At 25.9% G+C, this 22,650-nt stretch overlaps 2 protein-coding genes across 3 annotated transcripts in view; both read left to right on the top strand.

Moving 5' to 3' along the window:
- Window positions 1-176: 176 nt before the first annotated feature.
- Window positions 177-9,102, top strand: LOC114120750 (pickpocket protein 19-like). The gene is made up of 13 exons (XM_050198681.1): window positions 177-286; window positions 387-466; window positions 764-982; window positions 1,319-1,522; window positions 2,814-2,976; window positions 5,174-5,322; window positions 5,421-5,525; window positions 5,584-5,650; window positions 7,023-7,302; window positions 7,435-7,494; window positions 7,566-7,713; window positions 8,423-8,520; window positions 8,607-9,102. The coding sequence occupies exons 3-13, from the start codon at window positions 780-782 to the stop codon at window positions 8,843-8,845; spliced, it is 1,716 nt and encodes a 571-aa protein (XP_050054638.1). The 5' UTR covers window positions 177-286; window positions 387-466; window positions 764-779; the 3' UTR covers window positions 8,846-9,102.
- Window positions 9,103-17,800: 8,698 nt separating this feature from the next.
- Window positions 17,801-22,650, top strand: part of LOC114120858 (uncharacterized) — a 32,869-nt gene continuing 28,019 nt past the window's right edge. Inside the window, exon 1 of one of the 2 annotated variants that reach the window (XM_027982923.2) lies at window positions 17,801-18,073. The gene's annotated coding sequence lies outside the window, so the exon portion shown is untranslated. The remainder of the gene's footprint in view (window positions 18,074-22,650) is intronic. The other variant, XM_027982922.2, reaches the window with a different exon arrangement.

The raw sequence follows: 22,650 nt of genomic DNA on the forward strand, positions 1-22,650 counted from the left end.
TTGTCAACGCTTACATTATGTTGTAAACAAAATTATTATTTTATAACGTCTACGAGTAATATGTAGTATGATGGGTGACATAATAATATTATTGTATAGAATTGTAAATAAAAAAAAACTTGGTCTTACTATTGCTTTGTAAATAGTGTGAGTTGGTTTTGCGGTCGTTAAATAATGTGAAAAGTGTTTTGAAAACATACAACGGCAGTCTTTTTGTACACGATCATTGATTGGGTTCATTTTTATATATTAGTATATTTCTATATTACATTAAAATGTGTTATGTGTATGTAACGTCATTATACTTTTTAAGGTTTTTTTTTATCTATTTGGTGTATTTTGGAATTTTTCCCATAATATATTGATGATATTTTATTAAATTTCAGAGCTAGAAAATAAATAGATACCTAATTTTGCTTTTGGTTTTATAATTAAAGAAAAGTAAAAATTTTCGAAGAATTTCAAGGTAATATTATTTGTTTTAAATTTATTTTTATTAATTTGATATTGTTATTATTTTATTTTAAATGTCAGCTTCATAAAGGTTGTTATGCTTAAATACAATCAAATAGTTCAAAAGAATCATAATATGATATTACACTTTAGTTTTAAAATGTAAAAATTGTATCATATGAAAATAGTTTTTTGTATACATATTTTGTTAGTTAATAATAAAAACATAAGCATACATAATATCATTTAATTAGCTTTTAGGGATTATAATCATTTCTGTTATGATCATTAATTTATATTTATATTATAGTGGTGTCAATGAGGTGATGTCATATTCTGGAAAAACATCTTCGTCTGTGTCTAGGAGAGTGGCACACATCCGGTTTCGGAATAAAGCATCCCAGCGCGACAGAACTGACGCCGAACGCCGAGCAAACGTATGGAAGAAAATTTTAGACGATGTTTGCGATCAGTGTTCATTGCACGGTCTCAATCATATCGTCGGAAAGGACCGGAGCGCCGGAGAAAAGTCGGTATTGCAGCTCCATAAGCGTATATTTTTTAAGTTGTATCATCACTCAGATATATATATATTTATTCTTTAACATACTATAAACTGAATTTTTAGAATATGAAGTATTAAAAATTAAAATATTATTTGAATAATTTTAACATTATTAACAAACAACAATTGTGTATCACGATTACTGATAATGATAAATGCTACAAATGCAGTAATACATTTACAAAAAACAATTTTAAATAAACATGAATATAAATTCTATTTTTTCCCTTATATGTTACACCCGCTGAGGATACGATATTTTTGTATTTTCTGATAGCGTCAGTGGTTATGGTGTTTCAGAGCGTTCTGGTCAGTAACTGTAATATGCGCCATGCTGTTTGCAACTTACGCGATCGTCGAATCGTGGAAAACATACAAAAAGAGTACAATTGATACGGTGATCGAAACGACATTTTTAAGCTACGCCGATATAGCGTTTCCGATGGTGGTGATATGTGACAGTTCAAGAGTAGACTGGGAACGGGTCATGCAGTTGACCGCAAAGTAATATAATACTTCAAATTTTTCTGTATGAATTGTATTTACACGTTAAAAATGCATTTTATTTCCATTTTATACCAAATCAGAATACATTTATATATATATATATAAAAGAGCCATTTAAAATAATAACAACTTTAAAGCAATGAATGATGAAAATTCTAAAAAGTAATACAAAATATTGTTTTTAAATGACTTTAAATTATAGAAAGAAAATTTTCAAAAGTATTTTATAAAATAAAATTATTTTACAATAAATGTGTCATACCCCATTATAATCAGATCTGTATTAAGTGTTAAAAATAAGAAAATAATTATAATATTCTTTTTAAATACTGTAATCATCAAATAAATTTGAAGTTAATCACAGTATGCAATAAGCTGTTATTTTAGCTTATTTTAATAATTGCTGTCGTTTATCGTACAAGGATTGTATCTCTAACAAGATACGTGAAATTAGATAATTATATCACTAATTTATTATTATTTTGCTTAAAAATTAAATTAATATCGTAAAATCTGACTTTAAAGTTTAAAATATAGATGATGTTTTTACCATTAAGTCTGATAATACTTAAATTCACACTAATATTGAAGATTACTACTTAGAATTATAACAGCTAAAAAAAAAATGTTCTATGTTGTATATTAGTAAAATTAAGACAAGGCGATTGAAGCGTCTTCTTACTTCATATGCATTTTTAATAATTAATATAAATAAATATAAGTTCATAATTAGTTTTCAGGTGAACTGACAACGGCCTGCTGTGTAGTTTGAGAAAATCAAATTCGATCTGAATTATCCTCCCCATTTAGTAATAATTTATACAATTATATTTAAAATATTTAAATATTCATTGAAACTTATTAACATTTATTGGTAGCATGGTTATCTATCACGCGAAGATTATAGTGTAATAATAAGTGTTAGAAATATGGTTAACTATTGTATATAATTATAATCATAATAATAAATTGTATTCCATAAAGCATGTCCTAATTTATTTAATAAAGTATTACACTTGCAAGATGTAAGCAAGTACTAATCAAATCTGTAGATAGGTTATTATTTTATTTTATTTTTTTTTAACAAAATATCATATCTTCCAACAATAATTATATGGTTCCAACGATAACCAAACTCTGGATAACTACGGAATTTTGATTTTCTGAAATTAAAACATTCTTTAAGGAGCACCCTGCCTATCTAATAAAAATAATAACAATAATACATTTTTGTTGATTAGCTTATTTTTATAATATGCCTGAATATAATATTTAATTGCTTTTATAGAGACGTTCCGGGAATCGATCCTGGTCTATTGCCCGCCGTAAGAAAATTGTTGAAAACATTCTCTGTGTTATCATATGGCGATTTTGATGAGTTTGACGAGCTGAGGAACATAACAGAACTGCCTAAACTTATCCGGCTAAACATTACCGAACTTCTAGTGAAGGTTCATCCCTCTATTATATATAAGTAATTTAATTAATTAAGAATCAAACTATACTTCAAATAGTTACGTTCAAATTTCGTAGGTTATCAGAGAATGAGGGGTAGTAAAATAATTTGACAACAAATGGGTCTGGAAAATGTATAAGTAATTATAAGTAAAACAAAACTTTTTTAAAGTTCCAGCAACCCACGAGTAAAAATTTAAAAAAGTGGGCAAGTGAGTACCGCTCTGCTGTACATTAGGTGCCGTATGGATCATTATTATATATTATAGGAGTGTTAAATTTGAATCCAATGATAGTTATCATTGTATACGAAAAACGATTCTGAACGAAGATGATTTGTCAGCCTAGGATATAATTTCTAGTGGTTGGTGAAAAAGGTGGTTTAAAAAAACCAGCTTATATTAAAAAATATTTTGAAAATTAAATCACGTAAAGAAAACGCGAATCTTAATAACTGGTAAAATTTTCAAGTATCTACGACTTATACTTTTTGAATAATAACAAATATTTAAAATCGTTTGAGGATAAATCGTTATCGTTACGCTATTTCGTTAAAATTTAAAATTCAAACGCACTTAAAATTTTTCCTATAATGATGCTTCGAGTTTTCTCTATAGATACTTGAAGGTAAACTTATGGAAAACTTAGTGTTGTATTTTTAATTCTTAGTTATAAACACAAAAAATTTTATGATTTTTCAACTTCAAATATTTCGCAAATATTCATAATTTTGACGAATTTTCGTCAAAATTTGAACTTCAAATGCTAATAAAAAAAAATTGTGCCTATGTATTCTTATAATTTTTTAATCACTATAAGAATAACATATGAGGAACTTTGTATTAAATTTTCAAGTATTTTGATAGGGCCAAAAAAATGTTATCGACACTTCAAAAATATTTTTTCAGAAAAATTGAAAATTTCAGTTGTCTATAAATAGCTCAAAAAAAGTCAAAATATTTTGAAATTTAAATCACTTAAAGAAAACGCAAATCTTAATAACTGGTAAAATTTTTAAGTATCTACGACTTATACTTTTTGAATAATAACAAATATCAAAAATCGTTTGAGGCTAAACTGTTATTTAACGCGGTTTTTGTAAAAATTTAAATTTCAAACACTCATAAAAATTTTTTGTCTGAATCCGGTAGAGTTTTTTTTACAGATATTTGAAGAAAAATGTATGGAAAACCTTGTACCAAATTTTCAAAACTTAGTTATAAAAGAAAAAATTTTATGATTTTTCAACTTCAAAATTACTTGTAAATTTTCGCGTTTTCGACAGATTTCGTAAAAATTTGAACTAAAAACGCTTATAAAAAAAAATTGTGACTAACGATTTTTAATTTTTTTTAGCTACATTAAAAACAACTCATAAGGAACCTTGTATTAAATTTTCAAAACTTTTTGGTCATCCAAAAATTTTTTATCGACACTTTAAAAAAAATTTCTCAAAAAAATCGAAAATTTCAGTGGTCTATAAATAACTCAAAAAAAGTCAAAATTTTTTGAAAATTTAACTATATACGGATACCACTGACATTAACATTTGGTGAAAATTTCAAGTATTTTCAGTGATTAGTTTTTGAATTACAACCATAAAAAAAAATCGATTTGGTCAAAAATTGGTCTTGCGTTAAAATTCCCGTTTTTCCGTCATTTTTTTTTGGTTTTTCCCGCCGCTTTTGAAAACTATTGAAAATTTTTTACTTTTGACCCCCCAAAGTACAAACTACATTCACTTTCCTATCCGAAACAGGGTCCACTTTTTAAAATCGGAGCACTTTTACTGCTCCAAAACGTGGTGACAGACACAAAAATAAAAAAAAAAAAAAAACACACATCATTGTAAAATCAATACATTCATCACTTCGTTCAGAATCTAAAATTACATAATAATAATATATAGTATTAATTACTATAGTATTAAAAAAAATATTAGGTACTAATTTAAAAAATGTTTATAGAGAAATTTTAATGAATCTTTATAACCCTCGATCGTGGATGATAAAATATATAATATTTTTTGATTATTTAATTGGTATTTATAAAAGGTATATTTATGAACAATTAAAGTTCTAAGCACTGCAGTGTATATATACTACATACTCGTTAATCATGTCACATAATTGATAAAGTGTCCTCTTAAAATTAATAGTTACTATTTAAATAAGATTTATTATATATTAACAGGTAATGAGACCATGTGAAGAAGTTTTTTCCCATGGAAGTTGTTGGTGGAACTTCAAACTAGTAAACTGCTGTGATATATTCGAGTTGCAGCGCACCGAATTCGGCCTTTGCCATTCATTTAATTCCGATTTTTCCGAGTATAGTAGAGCGTGAGTATTTATTTTATTGGTCATCACAGTGAAGTACTGTTATTAGAGTATTTATATTTCATTTTAATATATAATAACCTATCTTAAATGTTTTCCAGAAGACTCGGTGCGGATTCGGGTCTAATTGGTGCGTTTTGGCGAACAGAGTCCGGAGAACTCCGACCAAGAAGGACAGGCGACAATGGTCAGTGGTCTGGTGTCAGGTATAAAGCTGATTTTCATCAATGCTGTAGCCTCAACTTATTCAAATCACTGTTACAGGATGTATGTATCAACAATGACACCGGAACAGGTCGCCCCCGGAGTGGACGCAAAACCATCGACACGGGTAAATTGTAAAACATATAGTTTTTTTTATAATTATATATTATACAATATGTATTATTATCATTCCAACTATTAGGCCCCTTCCTATCATTAAAATAAATAATTAATATGAAACTAGTTATTTTGATATTTTTCGATTATTTTAGCGATTTGCGAGGAAAAAACTTTTTGTGAATAGTTCCTTTATAGTTTCAATTATTTTAATCGTGATAATATTATTAGGCTAAAGATTATTATGTATCGGTTTCAAATATTTGTAAAGAATATCGTGATGTGCTTATTGATAGCTAAAATGTATTAAATAGTATCGCGTTGAATAGTTGCAACAGCTAATATATTATTATATACTATAGGTAACTAATTATATATATATTATATATTGGATAATTGCTTGATGAAATGTATTTAGCTGTCGCATATTATTCGTAACACATAAAATTTAATTTGAATTAATTTGAATTATTACTTGTATGTTAGTACTGTCTAAAGTAAAGTAATTCATATATATTATATAAAATAAACAGAAATTATTTCACAAAGTATTAAGTGTTGTATATTAATAGGTAATATTAAAATTGTAAATTCTTTTGTGGCCATACCTTAAATAAATATGTACAAAAATATAGCTTCCCAATGACTAGGTACCTAAGCTCTATGTGAATTTATTTTGTATACCGTATAAATATAAACATTTCGGCTATGAGTTTCATTGTCATAATCTATGATTAGGTATATACGATGGTGGAAAAATTCTGTTCATTAACAAATTTTATTTAAAATGATACCTCTGTGAGTTTAAGTTGCGTTGTGATATGAAGTCCCAAAAATCTTGGTAGAGGTTTAAATTGAGTGATGCACCAAGTATGATCATCTTTTAATAATTAATTTATTCAAATTTTGATTTTCAGTTTAAATAAAGATTCTAAATAAAAAATAAAGATACAATTTAAAATAGATATTTATTTTTAAATCTAGAATAAATTCTTAAATTTAGACTATTTTTAAAATTATAAATTTTAGACTGATATTGATTAGTGATTACCATAATATTTTTAAATTGTTATAGCCTCCATATCTTCCAAACTTGTTATCACTGATACAAGTACTATATTTTATAAGTACACAAAGTAAAATCATTTAAAAACTCCACGTTAGAATTTTTTTTTTGATACATCAAATTACCTACACGTTACACCCATTGAGTTGTACAAAATATCTGAAGACTTTGATAATTTTAAAGTATATATAAAAAAAATTTCAATGATTAAATTTTGAATAACTGTATTATAAAAGAACAAAAAAGAATGAGCATACTTAATAAACTACTCTGTGTGTACAGTGTTATACCCTTACTAGTTACTATATTATTTCAGATAATGATTGGAGAACCCAGAGGCGCTCCCCTTGGATCAGATATGGTCGTGACGGCGGGTAGCATTGGCAACGTTCATGTGTGGGGAGATAGAATATACAACACGCCGAGGACGAAAACACTGACTCCGAAAAAGCGAAGGTGTCTTTTCGCTGATGAAAGTTCCACCGGAATGGGTACAAATTATTACTTACGAAGGAATTGCAAAACAGCGTGTTACATGGATCACGTAATTCAGCACTGCGGCTGTTATTTAGAATTCATGTTCGGTCTCATGCGTCGTAAGTTATTGTCATTGTTATCGTTTAAAAGAAATCACACAAAAATAATAAAAGCCGACCTATATTAATTGATATACAAATTAAATTTGACTTTGAACGAAACAAATGTGATTAGATTTGTTTTCACTACAGAAAACGATTCATTGCGGCCATGCAACGTCGAAGATTTGTTATGCCTGTCTGAGAAAAATCGTAAGTGCATTATACATAATAGCGTCATAATAATATAAAATATATGAATGGATACTTACTTTAATTTTCAGAGTTTTTCAAAAGTCTTATACCACCCGAACAGACTGCGCTTATGACAAGTAATCTGCCAGGGCTGAAATGCGATTGTATGCCGGATTGCGTTCACCAAATGTACTTGTCTGAACTGACTATCGCTGAACCATCCATTTCGACAGTGTTGTAAGTCACATTCGTCTTGGAATCTTATTAAGTGCCAAATTGGTTAATAGAAACATCTGCTGCTTAATTTAAATGAAAAATACACGTCCCTTCACTTTTTAGAATATTATTGTCATAAGACCAGTTTATACCACTTTTAAAAAAGGGAAAAATCTCTTGAAATACGCATAATTTTATACATTTTTTTTTTTAAACAAGTGTATTTTATAGATCAAAACTATGTTTTAAAAACTGGTGAAAATTTTAATTGAAATAATGCAATTCACTAAATACATTTATAAAAATCAGGATCAAACTTCATTTTAAAATGTTCTCATCTATCCATTAGAAATATAAAATGTGTTACCTACTTGAGTACCTATCTAACTGAGAAAATGAATTATAAGGAACTACACTTAAAGAATGTGTAAGGCATTTTAATTAATTTATTACCATAATTATTTTCAACATATTTGAACTACTTATTAAATACCTAGTTGCTTTCGTTCCTATTAAAACACTGGAAGCGGAATTTTACCTTAACACTAGCAACACTTATCTATGATTTCGTTGGTACTTATATTAGGTATACGGGCTGAAGGGCATAATAATATACAATGAAAATGAAATAAAAGATTTAAAGTTTACAAATTTAATTTAAACAACTTCAACAATACATTTACCTTTTTTTTATTAATATGGTCACCTATATTATATATTTATATCATAGGAATTCCTCGTCGTCTATATTGATCGACGCACACTTCACACAGAGCACGTGCATACTTTACAGATCGGACTTGGTCCTCGGATGGCTCGACTTGTTGGGTACATACTACTTATAACATTTATAAATTAAATTCAAAACATAATAATATCATATTGATACGTTACTGTTTTTTTATTATTCGCAGTGTCGTTTGGCGGTTGCGCTGGTCTGTTTCTAGGTGGGTCATTGTTGAGTTTCATCGAACTTATATATTTTTTGACATGGAAAGCTTATCACCACTGGCGCCAAACACCGTCAACAACGGTGCTCACTTCTAAATCAAAAAAAAAACGCAAAGGTCGTATAATCGAAGACACTTGGACGATCGACGATACTCAAACGAATAACAACAGTCAAGATGCTCGTTTTTCATATCATTTATAGATATTTTAGACCGTTTTCGATTAGTACAGATAATATTATGTATAATGAGATAATACAATACTATACATATTGAATAGATATTATTATTACACTAATGTACATCACGAATAGGATATTGTGTCATTGCATCTACCTAAATTCATCTGTGTACGTATACTTATGGCACCGCAGCCATAGTAATTTTCGTATATATTTTAACATCGGTAAATTAAAGATTCAATGTTAAATCGAATGAAAAAAAATATTACATTCTTTGACTGCGCGATTTATGTAATAATTTATCTACATTATAAGTTAAAATATTACCACTTTTTAACTAAGTGAAAAATATTAAAATACGTTTTGAAATTTCTTCAAAATATATACACTTATCTACTATCTACAATCTACATACATCCCAAAAATCGAAAGTCGAATTAATTTATAACTAGGTGTCAATCCATAGGGAGTAAATACCACGCACGTCTCCTCTTGAAGAAATCGGGTAGTATCATGTGTATGGAAGATATATACATAGATAAATATAGATCACATAATCTCCCTACTACCCACTTACATTTGATAAGCATTGAGAAAGATCTTGAAACCGTTTTAATGAACAATGAAAAAATAAAGACATCTCAAAAGAGCAATACGCCTATCACCTAAGTATCTCCAGCTATAAACCAAATTATTTCAATATGATATTTAAACTGTAATATATATTAAAATTCTGATTTTATGACATACATGCAATTATACAATTCAATTTTTGGAATTTTTTAATTAACCATTTTTTTTAACATTGAGTTTTCACTCATTTAGAACAAAAAAATAATAATATTTTATCAGAACTATTTATTAATTTACCAACCACTGTAATTAAATTTTGTTTCTACGAACATGCAGTGTCTCTAATACCACGACTACTGTGAATTATTATCCGATCACAGCCTGTTGGATTGTGTCTTGAGACGCATTCTTCGCTATAGTCAATAAAACATCTGATTTAAAAAAATAATAACCACCACATAAATAATTTCAAAACTTTATTTTCCATCCCAATAGATCCTCATAATCGATACCAATATGCTTAGAAGTAACTCATACGTAGTGTGTACAATGCATAATTAATTATTTTCTTTCATTACTATGTAATTAAAATAATATTATATAATATAAAACTCAATACTATTTAATGTAAAAATACTTATTAATTTTCATTTTCAAAGTCGACTATTAAGTTAACGACAATGGTGAAATGCAAATTAAATTTTTATCGCGCTCATATGCCGAAATTTTATCTTATTGTTAAATTGATTTTCCACTATATTTTGAATATTCTAAATTTATTTTCTCATATTTTACCATTGAGTTTTTGTATATTATTAACAGCATTACAAAAATTATTATTATTAACTGAATTATTTAGTTTTTTTTTTTCGGAATTTTTAATAATTAGGTAGTTAATATATTTGTGTCCATATTTTTCTTCTATAACTTCCAATTCTTAAAATAATTACATTGCCAATAAGTACTAGTAATAGTTTGTATACAATGTGATAGCAGTCTTATGTTATTATAATTTATAGGTATAATATGTATACATTAAATTTTTATTTGATTTAAAAATATCGGAATTTTCAGTGATAATTAAACTGTATTATTTGTATTTTATAACCATATTAAATATAATATCTATTTTAATACACACAGATAGCATCATTTTTTGAAGAATAATAGAACTTTCACTGAATAATGTTAAATATGGCTTTAATCCACTACTTTTTTTAAAGTATTTCCCAAAATGTTAACTAGTGAAACCGTTGTCGAAAATAATACAATTTATTGTCCTTAAGCGAAAAGTGGTAACTAAATTATTAATATTCTTATATTTTAGGGAAAAGATAAAAGACATGTTTAAGTTATCTCTACAAATATACAAACAAATTTATCTTTCTGATTTAATTTTCAAAAAAAACTTTTTTATCGTTCGTATGCTTAAGTTTAGTTAAGGTTAGGTTAGGTTCTATCTACTCAGTTTGTATTTATTGCCAACAATCAAATCATTCTCGGAGGTAAAACTTCAAAACAAATATATTTATCTATTAGAAATTCGTAATAGTTTTGTTATCTGTGTACTTTGATATGAATACCTACTAAACGTTTAAACTATTAAATAAACATAATATTTTAACAACAAATAATTATCGTTTTTTCTCAATTTTATGGCATTGTCGTTTTGCGTAGGTATTGAAATTAGTAACTTCTAGTAGTACATATTGAAAATGTCTTCCTTATTCGTTTATGACGTGTTTGCATTTATACCATGATTAAAATATAAGTTCATGACGAATGGTTTTGAATATTGCAATAAACGTAAACCATTTTCTTCTTTGTAAAATGTTTAAAATTCTGTACACTCTCCGTGACATTCAAACCTTCGAAATTAACTAATAAAAACTTAATGATAATCTAACAAATGAAAAATTACATTTTAAAATACCTACTATACATAGTTATGTATTGTTTTAATAAAATAAAATAGTATTGTGGTAAAAATTTTAAATTATCAATTATCTATTTTCTACAATGTTCAACTTTTATCTTTTTAAATTATATTTTTCATTACTTTAATTTAACCTTTAAGATTTTTATTGTATACTATTATCCGTATAATTGTATCCGTGATTTTATAGATTTAACGAAAAATACATTAATATTATAATATTGCAAGGGGGATTTAATAATATTATAATAAAACCATTGGTATAATTGTGATGATACACGCTCTAACGTTTTAATTGTGCATAACATCGGTAAAATGCGTTAGTATTCGAACCTACCGGTAGATAGCTTTGTTAGATTGTTGCGACCATTTTTATGTATATATATATTGTTATAAAATAAAGTATTTATGGTGTACCTATACCTCAATAGCTGCTATATAATTATAAAAATATAATATTAATATAGTTTTTGTGATAAACCTATGATCACCTATAGCTAAATTTTATTATGGTTACATAATAATAATTGCATACATTATATCTATACTAATAATTAATAATATTTATACAGTCAGGCGTCTCAGTGTAATAAATGATACTTTCCAATGAGTTGACATTATAAGTCATTTCAAATCTGAAATTATTTAATTTACCTTAATAAAAGTAACGCTTATATGACCAAACAATAATTTAGTAATTGTTGAAATGAAATATTTTTTTTTATTATTATTTTAGTAACACTTAACTGCTGAAAAAAAAAATGCCGCTTTGTATGAAAACAAGTACTAGCCACTAGGTGTCTAGGTACCTCACGTTATAGAGAAACGTTATGAATCTACTTTTATATAATGACTCGTTGTAGCTTGATAAAGTCCCCTGCGTAAGTTTACACGCTTTTACAGTTACTATTATTCAAAGTTTTGTGTCCGCTATTCGATTATTCATCGGTAGCTAATATACTTGGCATATCTTCTCGATTAAAAGAGACGTACTTACTATAGTATTAATTGCACTTAAAAGTTTCTGTTTGATAATATTAAATCGTCAACACTGATCTTGCAACTCTGTTTATACCTCCAACTTAAGCTCAATTTACTAATATATTTTATATGTCACATGTCGATGTCACTCCAATTTTTGACTAACAAGTAACAAACCACTTAGACAGTTAATGTCTAATATCAATATGAACTCACAATTTTTAAATTTAAATTTTTCTATTTTCTTTTAGTTTTTTTTTTTTTTTATGATTATAATTGTTTAAATCAGTTCATTTCACACTAAAATATACATATATTTTTATAACTGCAGGTTTACCTTTTTCATTATTCATTTGATTATATATTATATTAAACATGTTTAATGTTTATATTTAAACAAATTTAATTAAAAATCACTTATAGGTTAAAAAAAGACTCCAAACTGTAAAAAATAAAAAATGATATTATGTACTGTATAATATATAAATATAATACCATTAGTTAGTTGATAAAATAACGATACATTAGGCCTAGACGTTTGGTGTTTCTAATAACTGAATAATACTGTGGTGGTTTAAATAACTGCAGTTTATCCATGCATAGTTTTGAACAATAATAATGTTACACGCAATTGCACTATTATAGTATACCGCAATACTATTCGCCACCTTTTTATATAAGTCAAAAAACGCTTAAGTATAATATATAGATATAAAACACGAATGATAATTTGTAGTTGAACTCTAAACTTTGACCGTTATTTTCGTCTTCAGCCATGTACAAAATCGTGCGAGAAACTTTACCATTACCTAAATGTATTTGTTGTTTGTAATTTTTTGAAATTTTTTTGATTGAATAATTTTTGTAACGGTCTTGAATTAAACATAATATTATTATAAAATAAATTATATTTTTGCAAGGTCAATATCATAATAATTACATGTACCTATACTTATCTTATATCTTTAGTGAGTGGTGATTACATTTTAGAGTTAGTTATAAATTATATTAAAATGTTATGTGTATAGCTAAAACCTTTTTTTTCTGTTTACTGTAAATTATACAAAAACGACAATTAACTCAATGATTGCATGGTTCTTACTAACTCCGGATACGTGAATGGTTTTTATTAACAGTTCATTACACTTCTGTGTGATTCCATATAATAAACTTACTGCACTCGATAAAACGAAAATTTAACTGTTCACTGTGTGGCGTGTATACTTTTTTACCTAACCTAACCTAACCTAACCTAACCAAGCAATATAATATAATGCAATATATTATATAATATGCATGATACGTCTCATTTAATTCTCACATATACATTATTATAATTTATATATATTTATGTATAAACTTAATTGTCTAAAATTAACTTCACGTTTATCGAACACGATCATTTTGTGAACAAAAATGGCTAACTAATAAAATAACACAATGTTTAATGAAAAAAAGATTTTCATTTGTAGGATTTTTATACGTACTAAATTTGCATTTTTTATGAAACTGAATTGTCTACGTTCTTTGTGTTCCTTAATGTTTTTGTATTTAGACCAGCATTGAGGAACGAGAAACAACTCTATTTAAGTTACAACTTACAAGTTACTTTAAAAGTAATTCTATAAATTTAATTACATTTTCTTTTAAACAATTATTATTAGTTATTTAAGATACTTATTTATAGAAAAATACTAAATTACCTACTCGTTATTTTATGCAATTTTAATGTAATTAAAAAACTAATTATTGCAGATAATATTTATAAATATATCATGTAAGTATGATTTTTGTAGCATTATTATAAAATAAAATCGAAAATAAAATATTTTATTTGTACTAAGTAGTGATTTTAGATTAGGAAAAATTGAAAAATGTATTGTTATTTAAAAAATAAAGAATGACTTTTGAAAAATAATACATTTTGTTTTTTGTTTTATTTGTTTTTTTAATAAACATAGTGTATAATTTTATATTGTTGATCGTCATTACTTAGAGTTAAACTTTTATTAACAATATAATATTACTAAGTTTCAATTATATTTTCAAAAATAATAGATAATTTTAATTGTAATAAAATTACTTTTTAATTCAATAATTATGTAATTTCAAACTTTATCAAAAAAAAATAAATAATAATAACTTAAAAATAATTAGCTTATAATTTTTTAAGGTAATTTGTAATAAAATGTAATTAAAAAATAGTTAATAATAAAAAATTAACTCCCTCAACATTGATTTAAATACATTTATAACTTGTAATTTAAATTTAGATAAATTATTTTAGATTAACTTGTAACTTTTATGATATGGTAACAATTAATTAAGTTCTATTCTCAATCCCAAATATTACATAAATAAATTATACATAATATTTATCTTCGTTCTCAATTAGAAAACTCGTTGAAGGCTCGGTTTCCATACAAACAACTTCCATGAAAATATTTGCGTGCATGTATTCGTTGAACTAACTTGCTAAAACGACGTGTCGTAACAATTATGTTCAATATAAAATGTTGAAGATGTTTTATTGGAATCGCGTCTGAATGAAATCTACAATTTTTTAAATATTTATAAAATATGTTAAAAATAGTGTATTAAAAAAACTTAATAAAAAATGCGATCGTATGCACAAGAATTGTTTTGGGAAAATAAGTCCTAAAATTGTAAAACATAAATATCTTATAATAAATATTATAAATGTATTGTTCTATTACCTAACCTAACCCACCCTAGTTTAAAAGTATGATACGATTACTAGATTACTTTATAAATAAAAAAATTGTCCACCCACTTTTATAACCCGGTGCCCCCCCCCCCAATTGAGCTTACAACTTCTATTGCTCACATGGGTAGTCCCAGCACTCCTAAAGATACTATGATATCGTTTAATTTGAGAAATATTTATTTATTAAAATTAAACAACAAAAACATTATGTCATTATTTTAGGACTAAGTTTTATTTATATAAACAAAAAAAAAAATTAACAATCTTTTTATTTTGTTTTTCATGTTTATTAGTTTTCATTGAGTACCTAATTAAATGTTTTTTCCTAAATTTTTAGAAGCATGGTTAATAGGTGAAAGTAGTTAGACATGGGTTAAAGTGATTGACTAAATAGTCAATTATTTTTAGTGTATGTCTTACGAGCCCTGATTATAATATTGTTTATGTTACTATTGTTACTAAAGTTTAAAAGCTGATAAAAGTTATAACAAATAATAATTTCATACGTCTTAATGATTTTTAAAAACAATTAACGGTAAAAATATTTTAATAATTTCGTCACCAACGTAATAAAATATATATAATAATAGAATTTAAATTCTATAAATAAAATTAATTTGAGAAAAAACAATTATTTACCTGCGTTGTTTAATGTAATTATTTCAATTAATAAGATAAATAAAAATTGAAACCATAGATGCAGTTGGACTTACCCATTCTAGCGAAAACATCTAACGAACTAACCAATTAAATTCAGCATTCATTAGATTGTAAGAGTATATTATTATCAATCTTGGGATTGCAACTCACCACATATTATATGAAAAAACATAATTTTCTTAACACTGTATATATGGAGAATTTTGAAGACTATTCCGTCATCAGCCAACGAAGCTAGATGAATTAATAAATAACTAAGAAACACGTAAGAGTTCAAATTTGAACTTAAAACAATAAATTATTATCTAATTTTATAAAATGTATTTACCTATATGATTTCCATATTATGAATAATATAATACAGTTCTATTTATAAAAATAAAAAATGTAACTTAACATTAACCTTTCCGTGTACAAATAAAATAAAATTAATAATACATAAGTTAGATTGATCTTTTTTACATTTACAACAAATTGCCACACCCCAAGTATTGTCTCTATCCGTCGAAAGTTAACATATTAAGTTGAATAGACAAAACTTGTTGGAATCTCTTCTTAAAAACAAAATATAAATGAAATGTATATTGTTTTTTTTTTTAAACTTATGAGACTCAAATAAAAATATTAAAAGCTAATTTTTAAAAGCCATCAAATTATTTTGGTTGCGAAATATAAAATATTTAAAATACTACACATTTTAATCCAGTCACAATTTAGTTTAATTTAAAGCTGAGTTCACCAGTGACAATGTTGTATAAAGTTGAATACACTCTGTAACTTGAAGGTTATGTTTAAGTGTAAGCGGTTTCTAATATTTTATTACCCGCATATTGAATAGGTATACAGAACAAACGACACGGCGAGTTATGAAAGTACAAATAATATATTTAAGGAAATAGTATTTTATAATCTTAAACATATTATAACATATTTTTAAAAATTATCGCGCACTTATAATATCAAAATATGAGATAAATATTGAAAAAAATAATATTTGAGCTCGTAAAGACATAAAGTCAAAATAGGCTCAAGAATATAGCAAAGGCAACTCGTTAAGTTTTAGTTTCGTTGTATAACTTAAATTGCTTGAATTACATAAAAGCTATTTTAATATTTGATATTTTTATACCTCCGTCGATATTTTACAAAAGTGTTTCGCTACAGTCCTTCATGATTTAAAAAATTATATTTATAAAACTTAAAACTACTATCTTTCACGAAGTAAGTTTTAAAAATAAAAATAAAAATAAAAGTTTGATTTATAATCATAATCAATTTTTTTAACATGTATATAACTATTTATATTATAATATATAGATTAAAATTCTGATTTCTAAATTTTTTTGGTATTTTATCTAATCATAGACCATACTTTCAAATACTTATATTTTTTATGTCATTTAATAAACGTCTTGAAGTAAAACAATATATTTATTTTTTTCTTTGAAAATTATAACTACCGTTTTTACTGTAAATTATTATGAATTAGATGACTTTTTCATACATTTTTATTCATTCAACTCGACATTAAAATAGGTATTTTATGATTTCTTAGATATTAAAACTATAATAGTATGAAGTATGAACTATATTGGCTTATTTAAAAATATGGTCTTTTATTACGCTTAAGAAAGCTAAAAATCAGAATTTCCATAAATTTTAAATTTAAAAATTACAACTATAGAGTGAAACTTAGAAATGTACATGCATGGTGATTGATTCTGTATGATTATAATATTATACTCTAAGCTGTGTAAAAACTTTTTTCATTCAATCGTATACATAACTCTTCATTGATACTATATGGTAGCCCACTTATTTATAAATTGATCACTCCGTATTTGCTTACATACATTTATGGATGTGCCTACGCCCGCGAATACGACGACGCACGCGTGTCGGCATTTGTTGTGGTTGCGGTTGTCTGGGGCAGTGTTCGCGGTCGACCGCGGCCAATCGGACCACCGATCGGCGGCAAATCTGTCGGCGCGCGTAGAGGTCCCTACCTTGATACCCACTCCCCCACTACTTTACCGTAAACCCATCTACACTACCTGTGTAATATGTGTTATACATAATACGTACCTGCAATGCTATTTGAATATATTAATGTTATTTTTGTCGTGCCCGCCGAGTCGTGTTTTTCGGTATGCTCGGACGAACACTAAACAGCAGCAGCTAGTTTCAGTTTGGCGCCCACGCGATCAGCTACCACTGCGAGTCACCAAGATAATATATTATATTATATAAAACTAATATATATTTTATATAGATTCATATCCCCGTCAGTTAACTTATGAGCTAACCTAAACGAAACCAAAAACCTTTTTACGTCGATACGTAATAAATTATTTAGCAAATTATACAAATCGTAAGTATATATCACAATCTTATACGTCACGTCGGAATAGATTCGCACTCGAGGCACGGCAGTACAATATTATATTCATTACATACGCACGTACGCACATAACAAAATAGAATAAGTTTTTGCAGGATAAGATAAAATATTATTTAGCTATATAGGTGATAGATCTTGTGTGCCCATGCGACAGCTTACTTCAGCAGTACCTACTATATGCGCCCTGACTGCATATAAATAGCCATACTAAAATCTTAAAAAATGAACTGTGATTTGTGAAAATCATCTTATTTTCACATCACGTTATGAAAGAACAAAGTTAGGAATACAATAATATTTATCAATATATAATATATTTAAGTTTGTTTTTAATTAGCGATTAGTTTGAAAGCATTGTAATTGATGTAATATTACTATGATAGTTAAATTATTATTAAATAAACCGTAAAATTAGTATAGGTAGTTAAAAAATTAATCATACTCCAATACTCCATACAAAACTAATAATATAAAAATAATTTGATTTGATAAGTACAAACATGAAGTTAGAAATTTCTATAAATGAAACATTCAGTGGTATTTATAGAATTTGACCCTTTTATTAAGAAAAACCTCTCCATCGTTATCTCTAGTATATACCTATATGTGATAAAATATACAATTAATACGTTTCCAATTCAAACAATAGGTACATCAAAAAATATAAAAATAAATTTTAAAACTTACTTATCATAGATACATAATATAGCTCCTAATCAGAATATTGATCTAACCAAGAATTATCTGTTTTGCATTTATAATATTTGTGTATTCAGTTTTTATGAAATCGTGTTCGAACGTCGATGCGTGGTCGATAATCAATAACTACTATGCAAATACAATAAAATCCTCTAGGTATATAAAAATTGTATTATAATACTCGTACCGTTAATGCCAGACATAAAATTATTTAAATTCCGAATAAATTCTTACAAATCGAAAGAATGTTACTTGGACGGTGCTTTTTCTGTTGTAGTAGTGACTTTTGCTACAGTCATACCATTGTCATATTGTAACGTTCATCCTTTATACATTTTTAATTAATTCCGGCAATACTTTAAAAATTCCGTGATTTCCTTGCAGATGAAATGAATAATTAATAATTTTAAGTATAAAACTGGGAAACATCTCTATCTCTCAGTTTTTTTTACTTTACCCGCACCAACTTTCCGAAAACTATGAAATGCAAAATTCAATATCACAAATTCTCAAAACTGTTATAAAAAATCTCCAGGTTTTGCACATACATTTTTTTTATTGACCTGGTGGAAAAAAAAAACTTACAAACATTATCTCGTTCAAACTGATGCTGCTGATTTACAACTATAAGAATATTCTGCTTCGCTACTGGTAAAAGTAATAAACACAAAAACTGAATTTTGTGTTTTTTTTTTCCGAGTGATTTGAATATTTTAATTATACTATACCTTATTATTGAAATACATGACGCTTAAAATTGAAAAATATTGGAAAAATCATTTTTTTTTATTATATTACTGCATTTTAACCTATCATTATTCGTATATTAAGTACTAGTGTATAATAATTATGAACATATTATTTAGCATTGCTAGTGAAAACTGAAATAATAACTACAGTAGGTAACCAACAAATAAATAATAAATAAAAATTTATTTATAAATCATTAACAATTAAGTGCTTGGATATAGTTTTATAAATTGCTTCGTGACAACGAAATTATTATCTATCCCAGTAGTAACTAAAAATATAACATATTTCTATGGTAGTATAACTACCTATACAAATTACAGTAAAATCATTAAACAATTTTAGTTTTAATCATAAACACAGTAGCCATATGTACATGTAGGTATACTAGTTTTAACTTTATGAATTATTGTTAAGTTTGTTTTACTTTAGAAAACATACGAATTTTGTAAATCCTATGTAGTTATGATATTTTATAATTAAATTAACAGATAGTAAATTTACCTAATTTGTTTTGTATTTAACTTTAATTATGATAAATATGACCTTAGTCTATGCAAATTGATTTAATTTATGGTATTTCATTTAAACCTCATATTATTTGAAATGGTTGTAGTTGTTCTTTCACAGTGGAAAAGCAATATTACAAGTATACTACAAATATTATTTTATGGCATCAAATCATAATTAATAATTAAACTGTTGAAGGTGATATACAATTAATATAAATACTACTAGACTAGATAGTAGATACTATATTGTGTATTATAAGAGAAATGTGAATAATATTAAAAACCACTTCAAAAATGTATAATAATATACGATATAGAGCATGACCATCGAAACAGAAAAACGATTTAATATTAATTAACTCATTCATAATTCATTTCTTGACCCGTATAATTTCGCATAAAATATTTGTTCGATATCTATGATATTTCTAATCATGCGAGTGTTCAGGGATAGATTTAAAGAAGGGTCTTTATTGAAGTTATCTATCTAATCAAAATTTAAACGAAGATATAATATGTTTGAGTTATTAACTTGTGAACTAAGAATAATATTGAGCCTATTATAGAAATTATGAAAGGTAAAATTATTTAAAAATTATAAATTATTATTAATCCATCAAAATACTGTTATTTAAAAAATTGAAGACACTTTTTTTGGCACTTAGAACATTATTGATTTCCAGTTTTTATTAATTATCTATAAACATACTAAATTCTAGATCCGATTTTACATAAACTGTGTTTTATTGTAAAACCACTTTTAAGATAATCCTATGATCATTATTTTCTTGCGCAGCAATTACAGTAACTAACGGTCTTATAAACTGTAGTATAAATTACTTTGACACATTATCTTTTCTAATGGGTCATTAGTCATTACATATTAAGTTATTAGTTTACGAGTGTTGATTTCAAATGTGTATCTACGTCGGGACTCAATCCAATAATGAAATGAAATGTAACCCTATTTAGTAAACGAGTATTATCTAGGTTAGCTAAAAAAAATTGTAGACATTTTTATATAGTAAGTAAGAAACATGGTTAATTTTAAAAGCATGACAAGAAACCGTTTTTGAACAGTATCAATTCGCTGTACATATTATTTCATAGTAAAAGGTAAATAATAGGGTATTTTAGGTTAGATTTATCTTACTAATATAATATAGTGCCTATATAGTAAATCTAAAAGACAACAGGCATGGTTGAAGTCCAATGTAAACTAAAAATATTAAGTATAAAGTATAAAATTACAAGTATTAAATACAATGTGAAACTGAAATGGAATTATGATACTTATTTAAATGTTAAGCTGTATACTTACTCTACTCGATGCAAATATTTATGATTTGAAGCATAGTATAGTTTTACATTAGTTTATGTTTATGGAAAACTCAACTCTTTCACACTTATTAATAATCCTAAGTATTGCATTTGACCTTTTAAAAACTTATAAAATTGCGATAAATTTGTTGTTATTTTTAAAATTATTTATTAATTATTATTAGATTCTATTTAGACCTGTTTTAAGGAATCATTAAAGCTTATTTTCAGCTAATCCGTTTCAGTTAGACAATACAAGTTTATATCATTGAAAAAAAATAACAATATAAAAATTAAATATTATGTTTTTATAATATAAGTGAACCTATTCCATGTAAAACGGACAATAACTAAAAATGAATCTAAAAACTAATTGTATAATTACTAGGAAAGGTTTACAGAATGTTTAATGTATGTGAACATTATTATGTGTTATAACACTTATAACTAATTTAACTAATATAGTAAATAAGCGTGAGAAACAAAATTTATTGATTTTGACGAAAGTTACTCAATTTCGGTGTGAAGGAGGATTCTCTAAATCAGGGATTCTATAGAGTTCACTTATGGGTGATTTCTATTTTTACTACAGATAAAAAATTGTATTAACAATGTATTTTTTTTTTTAAGGCGAATCATATAATTTGAAGTTTTTATTTAATTTTTTGTCTAGTATCTGTATAGACTTAAGTTCTGTCAGTATTACGTCTCAACTTAAATAGCACATTTATCTGTGTAGTATTATAAATAGTATTAAATCACAGTTTTAATTGTTTTTTCATCGACTGCTGCATGTCTTAAACTAATATTGTTCTTTAATTTTGTGAACTATCTCATTAAGAATTATAACTATTAATAACAACTTTACAGAATTCTACTGACTAATTTAAATTAAAACATTTTTATAAGATTCATTCTAGAAAAAAATACTCAAGTATTGTTGAAAACTCATTATAATAGGTGAATTTTACTTTTTTTTTTTTTAAAAAAAATACAATATGAACTTTTGTAATAATATCACTAAATGCATACTCCTCTTAGTTGTAAAAAAATGTTATTTTAATGATAGTTTTCTGTTAAATAATTCCAATTAGTCTAATTTTGCAAAAATATAAACAACTGTAGGTTTTAGCGTTTATTTGATATATCTGATTGGATTGAACTTCTTTTAGATCAAAGAATTACGGATTCATAAAATATTGTGTACACATTTTTACTAGATAATAATCAAAAAATGTATTTTATGTTCTAAGGCCATCCCTTTAA

Source organism: Aphis gossypii, chromosome 1 (assembly GCF_020184175.1).
Source record: "Aphis gossypii isolate Hap1 chromosome 1, ASM2018417v2, whole genome shotgun sequence".
In the NCBI taxonomy this organism is placed as follows: Eukaryota; Metazoa; Arthropoda; class Insecta; order Hemiptera; family Aphididae; genus Aphis; species Aphis gossypii.

Coding starts and splice junctions, on each gene's coding strand:
- LOC114120750 (XM_050198681.1), top strand. CDS start 780: ATGTCATATTCTGGAAAAACATCTTCGTCTGTGTCTAGGAGAGTGGCA. Junction 2,977..5,173: donor TTACCGAACTTCTAGTGAAG/GTTCATCCCTCT, acceptor ATATATTAACAG/GTAATGAGACCATGTGAAGA. Junction 5,651..7,022: donor ACGCAAAACCATCGACACGG/GTAAATTGTAAA, acceptor ATATTATTTCAG/ATAATGATTGGAGAACCCAG.